The 19,921-nt window shown below is 47.4% G+C and overlaps 4 protein-coding genes across 4 annotated transcripts; 2 read left to right on the forward strand and 2 right to left on the reverse strand.

The window, feature by feature from the left end:
• Positions 1–3,802: 3,802 nt before the first annotated feature.
• VC83_03510 (uncharacterized protein) lies at positions 3,803–5,190 on the forward strand. The gene is made up of 4 exons (XM_024467156.1): positions 3,803–4,157; positions 4,211–4,327; positions 4,378–4,606; positions 4,657–5,190. Exons 1-4 carry the CDS (start codon positions 4,063–4,065, stop codon positions 5,041–5,043), a joined length of 828 nt encoding a protein of 275 aa, XP_024325799.1. The 5' UTR covers positions 3,803–4,062; the 3' UTR covers positions 5,044–5,190.
• Positions 5,191–5,602: 412 nt separating this feature from the next.
• Positions 5,603–6,243, reverse strand: VC83_03511 (uncharacterized protein; the record flags this gene model as incomplete). The annotated part of the gene is made up of 2 exons (XM_024467157.1): positions 5,672–6,243; positions 5,603–5,622 (listed from the first exon to the last, which is right to left on the reverse strand). Exons 1-2 carry the CDS (start codon positions 6,096–6,098, stop codon positions 5,603–5,605), a joined length of 447 nt encoding a protein of 148 aa, XP_024325800.1. The 5' UTR covers positions 6,099–6,243.
• Positions 6,244–7,269: 1,026 nt separating this feature from the next.
• On the reverse strand, positions 7,270–8,570 carry VC83_03512 (uncharacterized protein; the record flags this gene model as incomplete). Its single annotated transcript, XM_024467158.1, has 2 exons — positions 7,270–7,964; positions 8,036–8,570. The coding sequence occupies 2 exons, from the start codon at positions 8,568–8,570 to the stop codon at positions 7,270–7,272; spliced, it is 1,230 nt and encodes a 409-aa protein (XP_024325797.1).
• A 9,071-nt stretch (positions 8,571–17,641) lies between these two features.
• VC83_03513 (uncharacterized protein) lies at positions 17,642–18,694 on the forward strand (the record flags this gene model as incomplete). The annotated part of the gene is made up of 2 exons (XM_024467159.1): positions 17,642–17,697; positions 17,941–18,694. 2 exons carry the CDS (start codon positions 17,642–17,644, stop codon positions 18,692–18,694), a joined length of 810 nt encoding a protein of 269 aa, XP_024325798.1.
• Positions 18,695–19,921: the final 1,227 nt, after the last annotated feature.

Here is a 19,921-nt window from a genome sequence, read left to right on the forward strand (position 1 = left end):
ACTTGAGGTCCTAGTGAAGAGGTAAAGCGCAAAAGAGAAGAAGAATGTGTAGATCGGAACGTAACCAAGGAAGGTGGTTGGTTGTAAGGTTGTTGTTTTTTTAAAGTTGCAAACAATTATATTCGTCAAGGAATATTCACCTGCAAATAATTACTGTTCTAAACAACACTACAACGCGTACCTTCAAATAAAACACATACCTTTCAACCTCTACCTCTTTCTTTACTCTTTCTACAACATCCTTGCTACAAACTCACTGTAAGTACATATATCTTTTGATCTACTTCTTTGTCTTGTGTATACTTCACTAACTCATCTTAATGTTAGCAAATGGCTCGTATTAAGCAAACTGCTAGGAGATCAACTGGCGGCACAGCACCAAGGATGCCACTTGGATTACAGGCTGGCTCTAGGCTTGGTGGAAAGGGAAAGGGAAAGGAAAAGGCTGTGCGCACAGCAAGAAAAGCTCCAGTTCGCTCATCTCAAGCTTGCAACAATCATGCTCAGAAGGCCATGCGCCGTGCAAAGTCTGGTAAGAGGATTACCAGAGGATTACCAGAACTCTCTAATAAACATATAGGCACCAAGGCTCTCCGCGATATCAGAAGACAGCAACTTGATACTCGCCTGATTATTCCAAAGCTCTCATTCCAGCGTCTTGTTAGGGAAATCGCACAAGACTTCAAGTCCAATCTTCGCTTCCAGCAATCTGCTATCCTAGCTCTCCAGGAAGCTGCCGAATGCTTCCTCATTCGAGAATTTGAGAGTATGATACTTGAACATAGTGACAGGGACATACTAACAGTTATAGTGACAAATCTCCTTGCTATTCATGCGAAGAGAGTGACAATTCAGGCAAAGGATATGGTATTGGTTCGGCGTTTGCGGGATATGATGTTTAATCATGGAGCTGTAGGCTTAATCGATGGAAATGTCTCTCACCCAGGAATGAAGGTTAGATAAGTTCTGGCAACCTTCTGGTAACCTGGTACCTAAAGGCAAAGGTTATAGTGTGGAATAGGATATCAACGACATGGGAATGGAGTTATTGAGTTATGGCGTTTTACGATATCGATATCAATGTGAAGTCACGATCACACCCCCTTTTCAATGACTAATCAAACACGTGATATAACTGGGTTGCCAAGACCTATACTAGGTACCCGGCAAGTGAGTAATCCTCATTCAACAATACTCGGGATATGAGTGAGTAACTCAGCTGGGTGAGTAGAAATTCTACTACTCGACTCATGAGTACCCAGTGCGCAGCCTAGTTCTATTATACTTTAAATTAACGTTCTCCGCAATTAAACGCGACAGCGACGACGTGATTGTAAAATTCAGAGTAGCTGGGGTTTAGTCCGTTCAGGAGTGGTCACACAACACGACTGGCACAAAAATACTGGAAGTTTCAATGGACTCACAAATTTAAAATCAATTGAATTCAAAGTACCCATAGTCTGTCCCGTCACGGGGTGCGTCCCGTGATGCAGGGATGCACGTTATCTAGTAATTTTATTGAACATTTTTGTGTTAGAGCTGCTACCCATCGTATCATTGCCCGCGTGTGGGCTGAAGGAAAAGATACATTCGCTGTCATCGTCACTTCCTATGAGGTCCCAATCCGAGCCTATATCTAGCGGTGATATTGGGCTGTCTTTGTAGCTCTGCTGATGAGTCTGATTACTCTTACTCTTTGTTTTACAAATGGCCAGACTTTTTTCGAAATCAGGCGTTGCTTGATGACTCAATTTATGAGCTGAGTGGGGACTTAAAGTTGTAGGCACAGCTATGGTTAGATCGTGGTAGTTTAAATCTCTTGTCCGAGTAAGCGGCATCCGTATTGCATGATCAGGGATCTCGTTTGAGAATCTGACCCCCAGGTCACCACGATTTCTCAGCACATTGCTGCTTCCTTTAGTGGTGCAGCCGCATAGCACGTCCTCGTCATTAGCCAAAGGCCAAATTTCGTCAGACATCCAAGAGACACCCCGCTTCAGTCTCCCAAAAACCTTCGGGGTGAGAAAGTTATCACAAGGGCTGGTGGAAATATCCTTGGCGTTTGAGGCGATGATGTCATCCTGGGGTACGGATGCCGCCCGTAATGGATTGCTGGACGAATCTTGGCTAGTTTCTTCCATGGCTTCAGGACAATCTATCGCTAGAGGTGGTAGTTGACTTCTCATTAGAAGACGGGTGCGCATAATTAAATGCTCTTCAACTCTGCGCTAAGGGCTGTCAAATTTATCAGTATGGCAAAGATGCACATATCATGTTTTTTTGCGAATCCTTGTATACTGCAAAACTGCCTCTTTGCCACATTTTGATCCATGTAGAAGACGAATTGGGTGTTGCTGGTTGTTTAGTTAGTTATTTTCAGCAGTGTCCATTTCCAGACACTTGTGGTTCAGTAGTACGTTGAACCGCCGATTCTACCTCCCTCGATATCTCCCTGGTACAAGCCATCTGCAAAGCCACAACAAGCCACAGGGAAAAAAGCTAGCGACAATTAATTTGCCTTCTACCGTATTTAGCATAAACGAAAAGTAAATATGCATGTACAGTACTGTAATCACAAAACTCTCTCTTCTCCTTAGAGGGGTCCATTTTCTGACGCTTGTGGATGTGCACCCCTGCCTGGTTGTACTCCAAAGGAACCGCTACAATATCATCACAGACCGAGCCGATTCTGGCCCATTTTACGCTTGGAACTCAAGTATTGCAAGTCACGGTCCGATGATACTCTTTTCAATAGAGAAAATAACCTACTATAAACCCATCGCCGCATTTCGTTCTCACCTAGATCCCTTTTGCGATGAATGGCACACAATTGCGGAATACATCTTGTTCTCATTGTAGTTCTAATTGAAATGTTTAGAGATACGATTTTGTGATTTTGGCCATGTCACGTAATTAGATTCTAGCTGTGTCTTTCTTTCTTTTCCCAAATCGTTTGGATAGAGCTAGGAAGGCAAATCTATTGAAACGACCTTCAACACGCTCACAACTACAGAACACATGTTGGTAAACTTCCTCCACCTCCCTGGCGAACTTCGCAACAGGATATATGAGCTATGCTTATTGCATAAAGAGCCTCTCGCCCTTTGGACTGGTTTCAATCACCGACATGATCTTAGTCCTGGCCTCCTCCGGGCGAACAAGACCCTCCACCACGAAGCCAACTCGCTCTTTTACGCCCAGAATCGCTTTGATTTTACCGATCAATGCCTCGTTTCAGTGAACGACGGTAAGCCGCTGTTTATGCTGGTTGCGATGTGGCCCTAATCGTCGTGACCAACGCTCAAGGTTGGATGGAGAAAGCGAGTTGCGGCACTTCACGTGAGAGGAAGCGAGTTGCGGCAACTCAAAAATTTGCGACCGTAAGTACCCCACCATAGTAATTTGTATGTAAAGCTACCTAAATATTCCATCTTACGAAATTATCACTTCCTCATGCCCACTCCCACTCCCACTCCCACTCCCATCTCAAATTAAGAGTAGTCCGTTCTCGTCCTCCGTTGTCCACGCATCATTAATTAAGCAATAATTTAGATCACCAACCCGTCATCAACCCTATAATCAAGGACTTGATAACCAGCACACGCCCGGTGAGCACCCTCCACCTCCGCGGCGCCGAGCAACCTATCCACAAATCTGAGCTGTACCGTCAGGTCAATCTATGATGCATGGATTATGTCATTATTGGGGTCGCAATAACAGTTTGGCATTATCTCATCACGGCAATATCGAGCAATGTTTTTATATTCCCAACCCTTTGCATTATCACGTGACACACTAAACCGCCGCTTCTAGATTCTCCTTAGCCAACCTCACCGCTCCTCTCGGAACTCCGCAGTACCCTCTCGTCGATTCTGCTAGGGTTACTAGGTCTACAACGTATGACGAAACACAAACGTAGCTCCAATTAAGCATTATAAAGCATCCTTCCTGCAGATGGAACAGTAAATATCAATCCTGCCTCTTCCGACGTCCTTAGAAAATCCTACCTCTTCCGACGCCTAGAATTCTTTCACCTATAACAGCAAACCTTATCCACCTGAGATGCCGTATTCAGACGATACAAGGGGAGACAGGCTCTTCTCCTTTAAACAACATGTCTGCGTCGTTACCGGCGGCTGCACTGGCATAGGACTCAGGTACACCCTTGCTTAGCAGTACGTCCTTATGTTCCGCTTCTAAAACTCAGCAGGGTAACCCAAGCACTAATAATGAACGGCGCACGAGTCTACGTCGTAAGCAACAACCGCAAGGCGCTCGAACAGACTTCTGAGGGTCATTGGCCCTCCCAAGGCGGGTCAATTATACCGTCTGTCACCACTCTTCTTCTCTCCTTGCACAAAACTTAATAAGGCCTAGCATTGCCTGCGATTTGACCAACAAGGAGGACTTAATGTACCTTGTAGGCGAGGTTGAGAAACGCGAGCACCGCGGCATCGACTTGTTAGTCACTGCGGCAGGGTCTGAAGGCGAGCGCGGCACGACGCCTAGTATGAACGCAAAAGAGTTGCAGCAGATGCTGTTTGCCGAGGATCAGAGGGAATGGCTTTCGACGTTTAACACTAATGTATCTGCTATCTACTTCACAGTCCGTCTTATTCCTTGTCTTTACGCTACCTAACATGCTAACCCCGCTAGACGGTAGCCTTCCTGCCGCTGCTCCAGAAGTGTAGCGGCGATGGTCACGCTAAAGCTTCCGTCATCATCATCGCTTCCATGTCAGGACTCCAATCCCGCCTAAGTGGCTATTTCTCATACAGCGCTTCTAAGGCTGCCACTATCCACCTATCTAAAATGATGGCGTACGAGTTCCAAGTCTTCAATGTACGCGTTAACAGTATTGCGCCAGGCTACTTCCCGTCTTATAACGAGGGGAGACAGACGCAGTTGGTGCCCGTTGGCGAAGAGAATGGCACTGAGAGCGAGATAGCGCAAGGTGTGCTTTTCCTGGCGAAAAATCGTTTTGTCACTGGCGAGGTTCTCAATATTGACAAGGGTGAGTCCTTGTGCAATCCTGTTAACTAGATCTCTTGTATTACGACCTAGTATAAGTATGATCAGGAACGGACTCGGTCTATGCACACAAATAAATAGGAAATTGTAATTATTATCAGGAGATAAGACCAGCTTTTCCACTCTCAGGAGTTGAAGTTGACCTTTTCCGTCGCTTGCCATTTATTTACCCTCGCCCCTCCCCGCTAGTAGATCCTGTGGAAAGAACTTTCTGCCATATATGGCCCTGTGATCGTTAGACCGTCGAAAGCACACAAGTAGGTTGCATACCAATTCACATAATACGCTACATTTCGATAGCCCCTACTAGGCACCTGGGATGATGTATAGCCACATGAAACCTTGCATGTAACAATGCGGTTTAAATTAACAATCTTACTACTAGTACTACTTAATTACAGTACTATCACCTGCCATAATGTAACTAAAAAGTTATTAGGTATATATATTCGGAGCAAAATACCCCGACAGCCCCTAATTATAGAGGGCCCCTTAAAAAGGGGGCCCCGAATCAAATGCCAAAATGAAAGCTCGCACACCAAACCATCCCCCAATCTCCCCCGAACATGGTTTATGCCTCCTCTTCGGTAGCTAAAAAAGATAAGCAGCCGCCTAGTTGCAAGATCTAGAAGTCGAGCACAGGTCTCTTCGAGCTGTGGGAGCTCTTCAACCGCATACCCAAACTTTTCCGGCTCAAGTTTTACCCGAGGCAGTAAGTATTGTAAGATTTCTGGAGTTTGCTGCGGTAAATGTTCGTTTGTACAACTGCCATTGTTTGCGAGGAAAAGCCATTCTGTCAAAGAAAGTTTCAAATCTCGTTCTCGCCAAACCATTGTACCAGTAAACATGCAATCAGTGAGGGTTATAGGGGCATGTATAGTACCAGGTGGTTGAATAAGAGTATCCCCACACACTAGTGCAATGACTGGTATTTGTGGCCCTTGTAGTTCTGGTCGCCAGTTCTCACCATGCTCCATGAAGCCATTTTGAAATGCCTTCTGGCCCAAAGCGGTTAATTGGAAACACTGGCCAGTATTTAACGACGTCTTCTGGCTTGCTGTTGTCATTGTGTCCCTCAAGTGTTAACACGGTAGAAACTCCGTTCTGATCCTTATGCCAGCCCGAGGCTGCCCCTCGCTGGGCGACAATTGAAAACCCCATACATTGCTGGATATCCACTGGGCGGACTGGTAGAAATGTTGGCTTTCCCACGTTGATCTCATTATATTTTAATGTTTACAGTAGCGAACAACCTTCCGTAGATAGCTGTAGTGTTTGGTGACACCTGCAGGCAGCATCCATACCCACAGTCTGCAATATTAAGAAAATTAACAGGCGGATTTTGTATGCAAACTTCTAGAGAAGCCTCTGCATTCTTCCATAAGGTAAACGCGTCCTGTATCTTTAAATTTTCAACAGCTTGTCTGCTTGTATCTTTATTAAGTATTGGACATCGATTTGCATTGACTTTGTAGAGATTTGAGCCTCTGTCTCCATCTCATTGAACCACTTTTGCAGCGTCTGATATGGTCGTCGCTCCAAGAATTTGTGGTCTCGAATAATAATGAGCTTCGGGTCGTTATTATTAGCTGCCCATATAGCATGCTCTCCCTCTGTAAGGAGTAATATATCTGCGTCGTCGTACTTGCAGTCGCACTTTCCATGTATAGAGACAGTATCAAAACTAAATCCCACATTATGGGATCCTTCACTACCAGCTGTCCATACCTTTGCAGGGCGCCCGTACTTGAATATATGGGTGGCGAGTTGCCCAGCATTGGCAAGGTGAGTGTTTGGGTTTTCTTCATAGATTCTGCGATATGCACGAAGTAACGCATGCCTTTGTTCGTCATTAAACAGATCATCCTGCTGCTTCTGTGCAGAGAAAAGGATTTGGGTAGATAGGGGGTTTGTTCGTATATCTTGCTGATAGGCATGTCTCTGCCTATCTCTCAGTTGGCGACTCTGTCTTATATAGCGTCTATGACGTTTCTCATGTAGAGGTCCCGCTATAGCCAATCGTCGTTGCGACTTCTCGTGTGTAGTACCCATCTGAACATACGGCCGTAATCGCTTGTTTCGAGCGATATATTTGGACTGTTGTGAGTTCTCCTGTTTAGTACCTACTCGAACGTATGGCCTTAATCGCTTGCTTTGAGCGCCACCATTAGATTGTTGCTCATTAGGTTTCCGTTTTGCCGTTTTAAGACGTCCCCATTTGCATCTCTACGCTCTTTTTTAGGTCTGCATCACTCCTTGGCGTCTCTCTCTGCGTTGGTAGTACGCCATCCTTCTGGGCGTCGAAGACATTTTGCGCATCTGCGACCGTTTGAGCATCCGAGCTGTTCTGGTCATCCGTGCGACAGGTTGAATGCCCGAGCTGTTCTGGGCGTCTATGTTGTTCTGGGCGTCTATGCTGTTCTCAGCGTCTGTGCTGGCGTCTAAGCTGTTCCGAGTATCTGCGGCCTTCTGTGTGGCGTCCGCGTCTAGCCCCTTTCGTTCCTTCTCCCTCTCTGCCTCTGCCTCCGCCTCTACTTCTGCTACTTCTACTGCTTCTGTTGCTTCTGCTGCTTCTGCTGCTTCTGCTGCTTCTGCTGCTTCTGCTACTTCTGCTGCTTCTGATGCTTCTGCTTCCTGAACCTTTCGTGTCTCTATCTCTGCTTCTGCTGCTTCTGCTTCCTGAACCTTTCGTGTCTCTATCTCTGCTTCTGCTGCTTCTGCTGCTTCTGCTGCTTCTGCTGCTTCTGCTGCTTCTGCTGCTTCTGCTGCTTCTGCTGCTTCTGCTGCTTCTGCTGCTTCTGCTGCTTCTGCTGCTTCTGCTGCTTCTGCTGCTGCTTCTGCTGCTGCTTCTGCTGCTGCTTCTGCTGCTGCTTCTGCTGCTGCTTCCTGGACCTTTCGTGCCTCTGCCTCTCTCTTCTTCTGCGCCTCTTCCTCTACCGTTATTGCATCCTTAAATCACTTATCACAATGATATCTTTTCTCGTTGATTTTTTCGACACTATACCATTTTTTGAAGCTAACCTGTCGTGTCTGGCTATTTCAACACGTTTTAGTGTCAAGTCGAAATTATTATTAGAGAGTGCGACAAGAGACTTAAGGTTGTCAATTCCCACCCTTGAACATAGAACATCGCCCCCAATGTGAAAAAAAAGCTTATTCGGCTTCGTATCGAGCGAGGCAGCTATCTTTTCCACTTGCTTCTTAAGTTTTGTATGTCTTATCTTCGCCTCGTATATTATTGTTCTAGCACGTAGCCATATCTTTGAGTTCACTTTTCTTATAATCCAGTCTTCAAATGGTTTTCTCGTAAGGTCTTGTTCATCCATAGACCATTTGGATCTTAATCTCTGGAGGACCTGCAGTATAGCCTCTATAGAGTCCTTATGTTGAGAAACAGCATCTTCTAACTCTTGGACGAGATTTAATTGCTGGCGCTGGTTCATGCCGCCACGTTCAGCGGCGACAGCGGAAATTGGGAGTCGTGGTCTGGTGTTATCATCACGAGCTTCGCCATGCCCGCTAGTCCTGGTTATTGCCATTTGATATGGGGTGTGTATGCACCACGGCTACATCGGTAGGAGGTGGACAGTGTTCGGGAGCGGGCCTGCGAAGATTCTGAGAATGTGTGCTCCTCCGCGGAAGCTGGGATACCGTGTGTGAGACTCGTAGATGTAGATAGATAGGGCAATGTTTGTGTTTAGGATGGTTTTACGGATCGGGGTTGTGGTGGTAGGGTCTTCCTCTCCTTTCCGGCAAAGCTGGGATACCGTGTATGACTCATAGATATAGATAGATAGGGCAATGTTTGTGTTTAGGATTGGGATTTTGTTCGGGATCGGGGTTGTGGTGGTAAGGTCCTCCTCTCCTTCCCCGCGGAAGCGGGATAGGGTGTGTATGGTAATAGATGGATAGACGGGGCGAAAGATCGTGTCGGGATCAGCGGCGATAGTGAAGACCTCCAGTCTATTTGCGGAATCAGATGATTGATTTAAAGGGCGTTTGTTCCATCTCAAGAGGCCGTATATGAATTGCGTCGGTGGCAACAGGGGAACGTTCGGATTCGGGAGAGTGTGTTGGAATAGGTCATAGAGCGCTAAACTACATTTAGACACGGGAAGCATTAAAAAATGCTTCCCGTGTCTAAATGTAGTTTAGCGCTATAAAGAACACCGCTCTTCGTCACATGACAACAATATGGCGCTAAACTCCATATAGATGAGTTGTGAGATACCCAAAGAAGAGGAGGGATGAAGTATTGGAGCTTTGAGCAGCAGCATGGTATAAATCGAGGTTCGAAAGAAGCAAAATCCCATATGAGGAGTTGCAACTCAGGCGGCAGCTGTGGGAACAACGAGAATTGAGAGGGTATTATCTGCATTATATGTATTTAACAGCAATTCAATAATGGCAAGGACGAAGCATTTTATAAAGCAGGCTGAAAAGCTATTGAGGGTGACGCGGAGCTTGTTCTGCAAGTTAGAGAGCGTTGTCTTAAGTAGTATAGAAAGGAAAGTGAATTAGCGTCATATCAAAGTCATCAAACTGTTTGCTTGTAAAACTTGAGCTTAGAGCGTAACTTAGAATTGACAATAATCAGCTCGGCTCTACAATGACAATTTGCACGTGTGCCTGGAAATGGACCCCGCTAAAATAGTCAACTAAGAAGATCAGCGACACTCAATTCGCCTTTTACTGTAGGAGGCAAGTCAACGTAGCATATGCTGTAATGACAGGGTTGTGAAAGTGAGGAAATGATGTGCAATAGACCCCGCACAAATGTCAGTTTGTAACCTTGCTTGCCCAGGAGAGACAGTGTCACCCTAGTGCTATCCACCCCCCTGCATTAACCTGTATAAGCTTATTTTTAGACTCCCGCAATCCACATTTTCGCACGTACGCCATCCACATTTCGTGACACAGCTATTGTTAGAATAATCAGTTTCTAACCTCTGCGGCAATCGATTTTTCCTAGATGTCTCACCTGACCTGCCATCTAGAATGATCTACTTACGCCATCTACATTTTGCGACACGGCTATTGTTGGAATAAGCACTTTCTGACTTCCCCGACGAAAGCCTTTTTCCAAATGTCTCACCCACCCACATTTTATGACTCATCTGTTGTTGGAATAAGTAGTTTCTGACCTCCACGACGATCGCCTATTTCTAAATCTCTCACCTACAGTAGAAGGCTACGTAATTAGGTGTCACTATTTTTTTAGTTAGTTATTTTTAGCAGGGTCCATTTCCTGACACATGTGGCCGTGCACCCGTCCTTCACCCTTGTCTACTTTGTACCCCAAAGGTACCGCTCCTTGTGGTCATCATAGAGCAGAGCCAATTTTAGGATTCACGCTCAACTTTTGCAAAAGTACATGACGTTAATCTTGGATGACCCTACATTTCAATTTATAAAACTCATTGCCGCATTTATTACCATTCAGACACTCAGACTCTAGTCCAGCCGCATTACCGCAGTTTAGGGGCCGTTCAGGTAGGTCAACGGCAACCAAACAACGCATAAGTGGCGCACATGGTGGCGGCGAATGGCGTTGCGCTGGAGAAACCGAGAAAGAAATAAACTGGGACATCAGTTGCGGGATGCGTCTGTTCTCATTGCAGTTCCAGTTGAGATGTTTGGAGATATGATTGTGTGGTTTTGGACATGTCACATAATAGCAAGCAGAAGACTCTCATAGAAGCTCGTAGAAGCCCGTAGAAACCCATAGAAAACTTGCTAGGATATGGCCACGTGTCCTTACCAAGAGGCGACGAGCAATGTGGCAACGGTCTTGCCTTCTCGCCTCAATATTCGTCAACTCAGAACTCACGCTATCATGGCAAACATCGACTTTGACTGGCTGGATGGCGATTATGCTTCAAATCATAGAACCCCCGAGTTTTTGACTTCTGACAGCCCTAGAGCCAGCCCAGCAGCTGAACAAGTTGACCAGCAAAGTGGCGAACATTGTTACGACGGAACAAGAAGGCTGGCCAACTACAGGACAGGAAGGAGGGAGGTCGCATGAGACCGGCCCTGGTACCTGGAGGGGCAGCGGGGAATAGTAGTTCCGAAAGTATCACGTGATGGACTCGCAGGATGATGAGAAGAGTCCTAAGAGTCCAGGACTCCGAGGACTCGAGTGAGTTCCCAAGAGTCCACTAGGCACGACGCCACTATATAAGTAGATAGTATTTCCTTAGATAGGAGCTTCGTGCTCAACTCAATACAGTATTTGTTATATACTAGTAACGTGTTACTTGAAGCCTTTGTGTCTGATCCCCTGCCTCCTCTGATAAGTAAACCTTTACGCAAGAGAACCTCTGTGTCTTCTATCGTTTAGAAGTCAGCGTTACACTTTGAGCACCACTTCTACGAGGTACCGGCTTACACACAAAGCAACATGTCTGTCGTCAGTTCGAAGGGGAAAACCCCCACCACGCCAACTTCGTCTCAGAGGTCTAAGCCTGAGAATGAAGAGATGCCCGATGCACCCACCGTCAACGAACTCAAGGAAACTCTACGCGTCAAGTTGCCCGACACTTACTCCGGCAACCGAAAGGAACTTGAGGTGTTTTTGCTACAGGTCGAACTGTACCAGCACTTCAATGATGAGAAGTTTCCCACCCAGGAGAGCTATGCCCTGTGGACTGCGTCCTACCTTAGGGGGGAAGCCCTGCGATGGATCGAACCATTCCTCAAGGACTATTTCAAATATGAAAGTACCAATGGAAGCATGACAACTACGCAGACTATGTTTGGCAGCTGGAATGGATTCTGTAAGGAAATCCGACGCATGTTCGGAGACATCGATGAGATTAAGACCGCAGAAGACCATCTGTTTGCACTTAAGCAGACTGGCAGCGCCCTCACATACTCCACAGAATTCCAGAGATACGGCAATCAGACAGGATGGGACGCCAGCGCACTCATCAGCCACTACCGACGTGGGCTGAAGAGCCATATACGTATGGAACTTGCCCGTTTGGAACAACAACCAACGGACATGGTAGCGCTAATCGAACATACGGTCCGAATCGACAATCGACTATACGAATTCCAGAAGGAACGTCGGACCTATGACAAGCCCAAGAAAAGTTACCCCTACCGGGGAAACGAGGGCAGACGACGGGATCAACACCCGCGAGACAACCGTTGGTCGGACCCAATGGAACTCGATGCCACGTTCAAACCTGGACGACCCCGTGACCCTAAGAAAGACAGACAATTCAAGGAACGACTCTGTTTTAACTGCGACAAGCCAGGCCACATGGCCCGAGACTGCAGACAGCCAAAGAAAGGGAACGGCGGACGCAAAGTCGGCAAACAACTCAATGCCACCTGGACAGGACAGTTGAACGCAACGTTTGTGAGCAAACAGGACTGGGGAATAAACGGCGAAAGCACCCCAGAAGACGAGAGCTCAGATGAAGGGTCGGAGGCGGAATCGTTCACCATCTCGGAACAGGAGACCTTCGATGAACTCGCACCTATGGAACCAATGAGTCCACGGTGCAAGAACGTAGTAAGACGCATGGCAAAACACGCCCACGCGAAGATTAGGGCCGAACGAGACAAGCCCAATGGCCAGAGGAGAATCCCCATGCTTAAAGACCTCTACGGGAACCTGTTACAGGAACTTCCGTTAAAGTGCAAGGTGGACGACTGCAAGGATGACCTCTGGAGATACTACGACCAACTAACGAATACCCGCAGGCTGCTTGGCACGTCCCAAGACGTAGCTAAGTTGGAAGCCCAAGAAGCGGAAGAACTGGAGAAGGATGTCGAGCATATGGCTAAACTGAAGTATATGAAAAGCGTCGAACTTTACTACCAGGACCGCAGGAGAGCCCTGAAGAAGTACGACGAGAAAGCCAGAGATATGCTCCGACGGGAAAATGCGAGACCCACTCCACGCATCGAAAGGAGAGCCATGGAGCAACTAGACACGTTCTCCACGCCTCCGAGGGAAGATAGTGCATGGGTGAGAGGACAGCAGGAACTATCAACGACAGACGCAACAGAGACTGATCATCCCTGGCACGCGTATGTCTACTGGGAGTATTGCAGCGAAGATGACTGCAAGCTCCACTGGAAAAAGAAACACCAGAATCAGTTGTTTCCCCGATCCTCGCCCAGGATACACTTCAGAGACGCAGAGCAAGTTCACGCCCTCAGGCGAAGCCAGTCTGAAGGGGACTTGCCTATCAAAAGCGAACAGGTATATGAGAAATACCCACATCTGCTAGATGAAGCAGAAGAGCGAGGGAAACGATCTCCCCAAGGACCACCATTGGAAGCGGATGAATACTATCCTTCCTCGGACGAGTCAAAAAACTAGGAGTCCTCGACGGTAGGCCACCGGCGAGCGACACGAAGAGGCCTAGTACAGACCAGCTATGCGCCACGACGGGCAGCATGCAACTATATGTGGTCGCTAAGATACAACAGCGACACCTCCGAGCAATGATTGACTCAGGAGCGACGGGCAACTTTATGACAAAGAAAGTAGCAGACACGCAAGGTTTCAAGACGCAATTGAAAACCGAACCATACCCGTTAATGGTCGTTGATGGAGAGCCCATCTCGACTAATGAAGGAATGGTGACCCACGAAACGGTCCCATTGGAAATGGTCATGCTACACGGGCACAAGGAAACGATTCAGTTTGACATCGTGCACATGGACAACCATGCGTGCATCCTTGGTATGCCATGGCTCAAGAAACACAACCCCCAGATCGACTGGTGGAACGAGAAAGTTGTGATGAGCCAGTGCGCGTGTGAACAACGAACGGACACGCGACAACGGGAGAAACCCTCCCAGGGCCGGAAGGAGTTATGTGCAACCTCCGAGCTCGATGACCTAGCCCAGGCATCCTCACCGACGAGTATACCGGTGGAGTACAAGGAATACGAGCGATTATTCCAGGAAGGCCCTAAGAACGAGGCGCTTCCTAAGCACCAACCATGGGATCACGAGATACCTTTGGAAAAAGACAAGAGTCCACCGTTCGGACCAATATATCAGCTATCGGAAAAGGAGCTGAAGGTACTTAAGGAGTACATTGATGATAACCTAGCAAAAGGATTCATCAAACCATCCACATCACCCGCAGGAAGTCCAGTGCTTTTCGTACCAAAGAAAGACGGCTCCCTACGGTTATGTGTGGACTATCGAGCGTTGAACAACATCACAATCAAGGACAGGTATGCCCTGCCGTTAATCAACGAACTACACGATAGATTTCAAGGAGCAAAGATCTTCAGTAAGCTAGATCTGCGAGGAGCATACAACCTGATCCGAATCAAGGCTGGGGAAGAGTGGAAAACAGCATTCCGCACCCGCTATGGCCTATTCGAGTATCAAGTCATGCCCTTTGGGCTAACAAACGCACCCGCATCTATGCAACGACTGATGAATGATGCTTTGCACGAATACTTAGACATCTTTACCATCGTCTACCTAGACGACGTCCTGGTGTATTCAGCAACCAAGGAGGAGCATGTCAAGCATGTCAAACTCGTCCTGAAGAAACTAAAGGAGTACAGCTTACTCCTCAAACCAGAGAAGTGCGAGTTCCATAAAAACCAAGTCGAATTCTTGGGTTACATTATTGGAACGCACGGCATCAAGATGGACCAAGCAAAAGTAACGGCAGTGTTGGAATGGCCAACACCGACCACGGTCAAGGAAGTGCAAGCCTTCCTAGGCTTCGCCAACTTCTACCGAAGATTCATCTCGGGATATTCCAAGGTAGCTCAACCACTCACGGAGCTTACCAGAAAGGATCTCGAATTCAAATGGACGGACAAGGCAGAGGCTGCTTTCCAGGAACTTAAGACGAAGTTCACGGAAGCACCTATCCTTGCTACATTTGACCCTGCAAAGAAGATCATCCTCGAAACGGACTCTTCTGACTTCGCAATTGGAGCATGTCTGAATCAACCAGACGAGAACGGTAAGTTCAAACCAATCGCGTACTACTCTAGGAAACTGTCACCCGCGGAACTCAATTACGACATCCACGACAAGGAGCTACTGGCTATTGTCGTTGCCTTTGAGCAGTGGCGAGTATATCTTGAGGGATCCACCTACCCTGTGCAGGTATGGACGGATCACAAGAACCTCATATACTTCACCACGACCAAGGTTTTAAACCGCAGACAAGTCCGCTGGGCAGAAACCCTCGCAGCCTACAACTTCACGATAACCTATCGCAAGGGCTCCGAGAATGCAAGAGCAGACGCTCTCAGCAGACGGACCGACTACGCCGGCCCAAAGGAAGAAAGACCTAGAGCAATTCTGAAGAAAACAGATGCAGGAATACAGTACAACGAGTTACTAGCGACGATCTCAGTCATCGAAGATACAGAACTCGAGGAAAGACTCAAGAAAGCTTACGCAACAGACGAATGCGCCAAGCGAGTCTTGTCCAAAGTCGAAGGCGACTTCACCATCGACGAACAAGGATTGATTCGATACAAAGGGTTAGTGTATGTCCCAAGTCAAATGAGACGCCCGCTGGTGCAAGAACAACACTCGTTACCAGCACACGGTCATCAGGGAGTAACACGAACCTTCGAACGAATCACCCGACACTACTACTTCCCAGGTATGAGGAAGCAGGTAGAGACAGTGGTAAGAGAGTGCGACATTTGCAGCAAGTCAAAATCCAATAGGCATCTGCCATACGGACAACTCAAGTCGACACCAGTACCAAAAGGAGCGTGGAAATCAATAGCTTTGGACTTCATCGTCAAGCTTCCACCCTCCAAGGACCCGTTAACAGGAATAGAATACGACTCTATCCTCGTCATCACGGAAAGACTCACGAAATATGGGAAGTTTATACCATATCTAGAAGCTAGCGACGCCGAGGCGCTCGCATATACCTTCATTCGAGTCATATTAGCCGATCATGGGATGCCAGAAGAAATCATCTCAGATAGAGACAAGCTCTTTACTTCGAAATTCTGGAAATCATTGATGGCGCTACTGGGAACAAATCATAAGCTATCAACAGCTTTTCATCCCCAGACAGACGGCCAAACAGAAAGATTAAATCAGACCCTTGAACAGTACCTGCGAAGCTATGTCAATCATCAACAGGATAACTGGGTTCAGATCTTACCCATCGCACAGTTTGCATATAACAGCGCGATGACAGAAGCAACGAAAGTCTCACCATTCTTTGCCAATTATGGCTACCAGCCAGAAGCATATAGGCAACCAAGACCGGATGAATCACGAGCTGAACAAGCCCTGATCGTGGTGGAACAACTGAAATCGTTCCACGAACAACTTGCGACGGACATCCAATTCTTAAATGAACGATCCGCCGCATACGCAAACAAGAAGCGCAGTATGGAACCTGCCTTCAAGGAGGGGGATAAAGTATACCTACTCCGGAAACATATCAAAACGAAACGACCAAGCACAAAGTTGGACTTCAAGAAATTGGGACCATTCAAAATATTGAACAAAGTCAGCTCAGTTAATTACAGACTGCAGCTACCCAGGAAGTCTAGACTACACCCGGTATTTCATGTCTCACTACTGGAACCAGCAAGAGGAAATACCCCAATTGCGACCGACACTGAACTCCAACCCGAGAATGAGATAATCGAATATGAGGTCGAAGCGATCCTAGACAGAAGGTTAGTAGGACGTCGAGAAGAGTTTTTGATAAAATGGGAAAATTACGAACCTACGGATAATTCGTGGGAACCAACAAGGAACATCAGCAAAGAACTGCTGGAGGAATATCGACGCCGCCATCCGCCAGCCATTGATCCCAAGATGCAGGGGAGTAGGCCAGTGGATCGGAGGAAGCGGGGGTCCCGGTCACAGACGAGGAGGCAGCGCTAACTGCCTGTTCCTCGGCCTCAACAGCGTCACGCTTCTCAGCAGCCACACGTTCGGCCTCCTCTGCCGCATCAAGCTCGTCGAGGGTTTTCAAACCTCGCCGGAGCATATCTTTACCACGGGTTCGGATGAGGCGTTTCTGCTTCCGCAGACGAAGTAACTTCGAAAGGGTTTCTTCCTCTTCGCGATCCAGGCGATCCTCCTCCCGTTCGAGCTTCACCCAGTCGGGATGCTCAGGACCCATACAGTCACATTTTTCTTTCAAGTTGCGACGAACGCACTCGGCGCACCGCCGTGAATCATTTGGAGACGACACGCAAGTAATGTTTCGCCTCACGCAGTTCGAGCAAGAATCCATTTCGGGTAGTTCGTATCCGTGGTTCTTTATTCGACGGACAAGATCGTTGCGTTCCTGGAGTTTGCGGGCAGTGTCAGTAGGCATGTTGCATGTTGAAGGACTCGCTGAGGAGCAGCAGAGTCCCGGGGACATGGACGTACTTATAGGATTCGAGACGAATGCCCAGGGGAAGGGAGCGAGTGTTACGACGGAACAAGAAGGCTGGCCAACTACAGGACAGGAAGGAGGGAGGTCGCATGAGACCGGCCCTGGTACCTGGAGGGGCAGCGGGGAATAGTAGTTCCAAAAGTATCATGTGACGGACTCGCAGGATGATGAGAAGAGTCCTAAGAGTCCAGGACTCCGAGGACTCGAGTGAGTTCCCAGGAGTCCACTAGGCACGTGATGGACTCGCAGGATGATGAGAAGAGTCCTAAGAGTCCAGGACTCCGAGGACTCGAGTGAGTTCCCAAGAGTCCACTAGGCACGACGCCACTATATAAGTAGATAGTATTTCCTTAGATAGGAGCTTCGTGCTCAACTCAATACAGTATTTGTTATATACTAGTAACGTGTTACTTGAAGCCTTTGTGTCTGATCCCCTGCCTCCTCTGATAAGTAAACCTTTACGCAAGAGAACCTCTGTGTCTTCTATCGTTTAGAAGTCAGCGTTACAAACATGCGTTACCGCTTCTCCGACTCAGTGGTTGGAAAAGCGACAAGCAGTATGACAAGAATAACCCCGTTTGCATCCACTATGACCTTCGGTGGAAGATCTCCCAACGTGAAAATATCAGAGCTAGGCATGTTTGTTCAGACACAGATCCCGATCTCGTCTTGGCTCCGAGCGATTTTTGGAAGGTTAAATTCCAGGCACGACTCGAAAGCCTCATACAGGAAATGAAAGACGAGGGCAAATTCCAAGGAGATAACTATGCGTGTGACGAAACAATCATCGAAATCTCTATCGAGCGGAGCCCTCAGCGCAGGCTAACTAAACGATACAAGAAGGTCGCCATCAACTGGCAGGAGGTTGACAACCACCTGGAATGCCTCAGTGACTTGTTTAGCAAGGGGAGGAAGATAACTTTCAGCATGGAGTTTGTTTATAAGGAGGTTACTTGTGATTCTACAACCGCAAAGGGCAAGAAAAAGAAGAAAAGCGCTACTGAAGCCCAGAAGCTCCAGAGAGCCGCTGACGCTGGTCTTTGGGCCCAAGTATACGAGCATTACCGTTGCAGAGGCAACTACTGCAAGCAAGGACCTCACTGTTGGTCAGACGAACGTGGAAACCATCATAGTCTGCTGTCAGGCCAGCTGGAGGATATTGTCCGTAATATCAAAGACAACATAAAGGAAGGGGAGACAGAAGAGGATGTCAATATCGACATCGAGATCCCATCCAGGATTCTCAAAAATGTCGTGGATAATAGCCGCAAGCGGAAAGCAGATGGCTAACTAACTGTCGTCATTGTAAAACCCGTGTCTCAGCCAATAGTGAGGGTTGCGATACCAGGGACATGCTAAACTTGAGGAGTACTGTACCTGGAGCCTGACACAAGTTGACAGCGACAGATGGCGAAGTGCACTGCAGACTGCGAATAAGGTTGCAATGGATCAGTTCCTAGAATTAAACACTATTCTGCAGCACCCAAAGGTAGTCGCCGAACTAATGGTGAAGCACGGGGTGAAACCAGGCATTGCACTGCAATTTGTAAGCAACGTTCAAAGATTTCAACGGGAGGAACAGAAGTCTTAATTAAGCGCGAGAGGATATAGTATTTTGATGGTACAGTATTTTCTAGGAACTGCTTTATAGTATTTGAGATTTATTTGGGACACTGTGTAATAGATATCCCTGCATGATGAAAGTGATTCTCTGCAATGTGCACATCGTGACCTACCACATCAACGCACCACTCCAGATACATTTTGAACTCCCTTGCAATAAAATCCTCGTTTTCATGCCACTTTTTCTTGATAAATTTCTTGAGAACTCCAAAGTACTCCTCGATAGGGTTAAAGTCAGGCGAGTACGGTGATAAGAACTCTAATACTACTCCTGCGTCTCGGCACATTTGCTTGATTCTGTCCGAATGGTGCCAAGAGGCGTTGTCCATTACAATTACAGATTTGGGCCCTGGGTATGGGTTACAGTGATGCAGCAACTGGGCAACAAAGTCCTCAAATAAATCACTGTCTGTTGATCCCTGGTATACTCGCCTCAACACGATGCCATCTTGCGCGTATGCTGGGAGGATCTGCCATCTTTTTCCGCGACCAAACTTTGTAACCTGAACTGGGGAGGACCCCTTCAGAGACCACCCCCAACGTCTATATCCAGCCCTTCCATCGCAGCCAGATTCATCAACAAAACAAGTTGGTAAGACTTATATTGCGACATCTTATGTAGATAGTAGTCTCGAAGGTCGGCACTCCGTTGTTGAGCTATACGATGGATCATTGTTCTCGTCCAGCCGATTGATCGCAGAAACCGACCGAGCGATCTTTCCGAAATCCTTTTGCGAAACTTACCATAGAGGAAATCCGCCATCTCAGACCGGTACAGGTAGGGCTGCTCAAGTAGTAGATCACAGAGGGCGTTGTCCATGGCTGGTGTAATGCAGCTACGACGGCTGGCACGCTTTGCTCGTTGAATGGGCATTTCGAACTGCTTCAGGCGGA

The sequence above is a fragment of the Pseudogymnoascus destructans genome, assembly GCF_001641265.1.
Source record: "Pseudogymnoascus destructans isolate 20631-21 unplaced genomic scaffold scaffold_6, whole genome shotgun sequence".
In the NCBI taxonomy this organism is placed as follows: Eukaryota; Fungi; Ascomycota; class Leotiomycetes; order Thelebolales; family Thelebolaceae; genus Pseudogymnoascus; species Pseudogymnoascus destructans.

Coding starts and splice junctions, on each gene's coding strand:
- VC83_03510 (XM_024467156.1), top strand. CDS start 4,063: ATGCCGTATTCAGACGATACAAGGGGAGACAGGCTCTTCTCCTTTAAA. Junction 4,158..4,210: donor TGCACTGGCATAGGACTCAG/GTACACCCTTGC, acceptor AAAACTCAGCAG/GGTAACCCAAGCACTAATAA. Junction 4,328..4,377: donor CAAGGCGGGTCAATTATACC/GTCTGTCACCAC, acceptor AATAAGGCCTAG/CATTGCCTGCGATTTGACCA.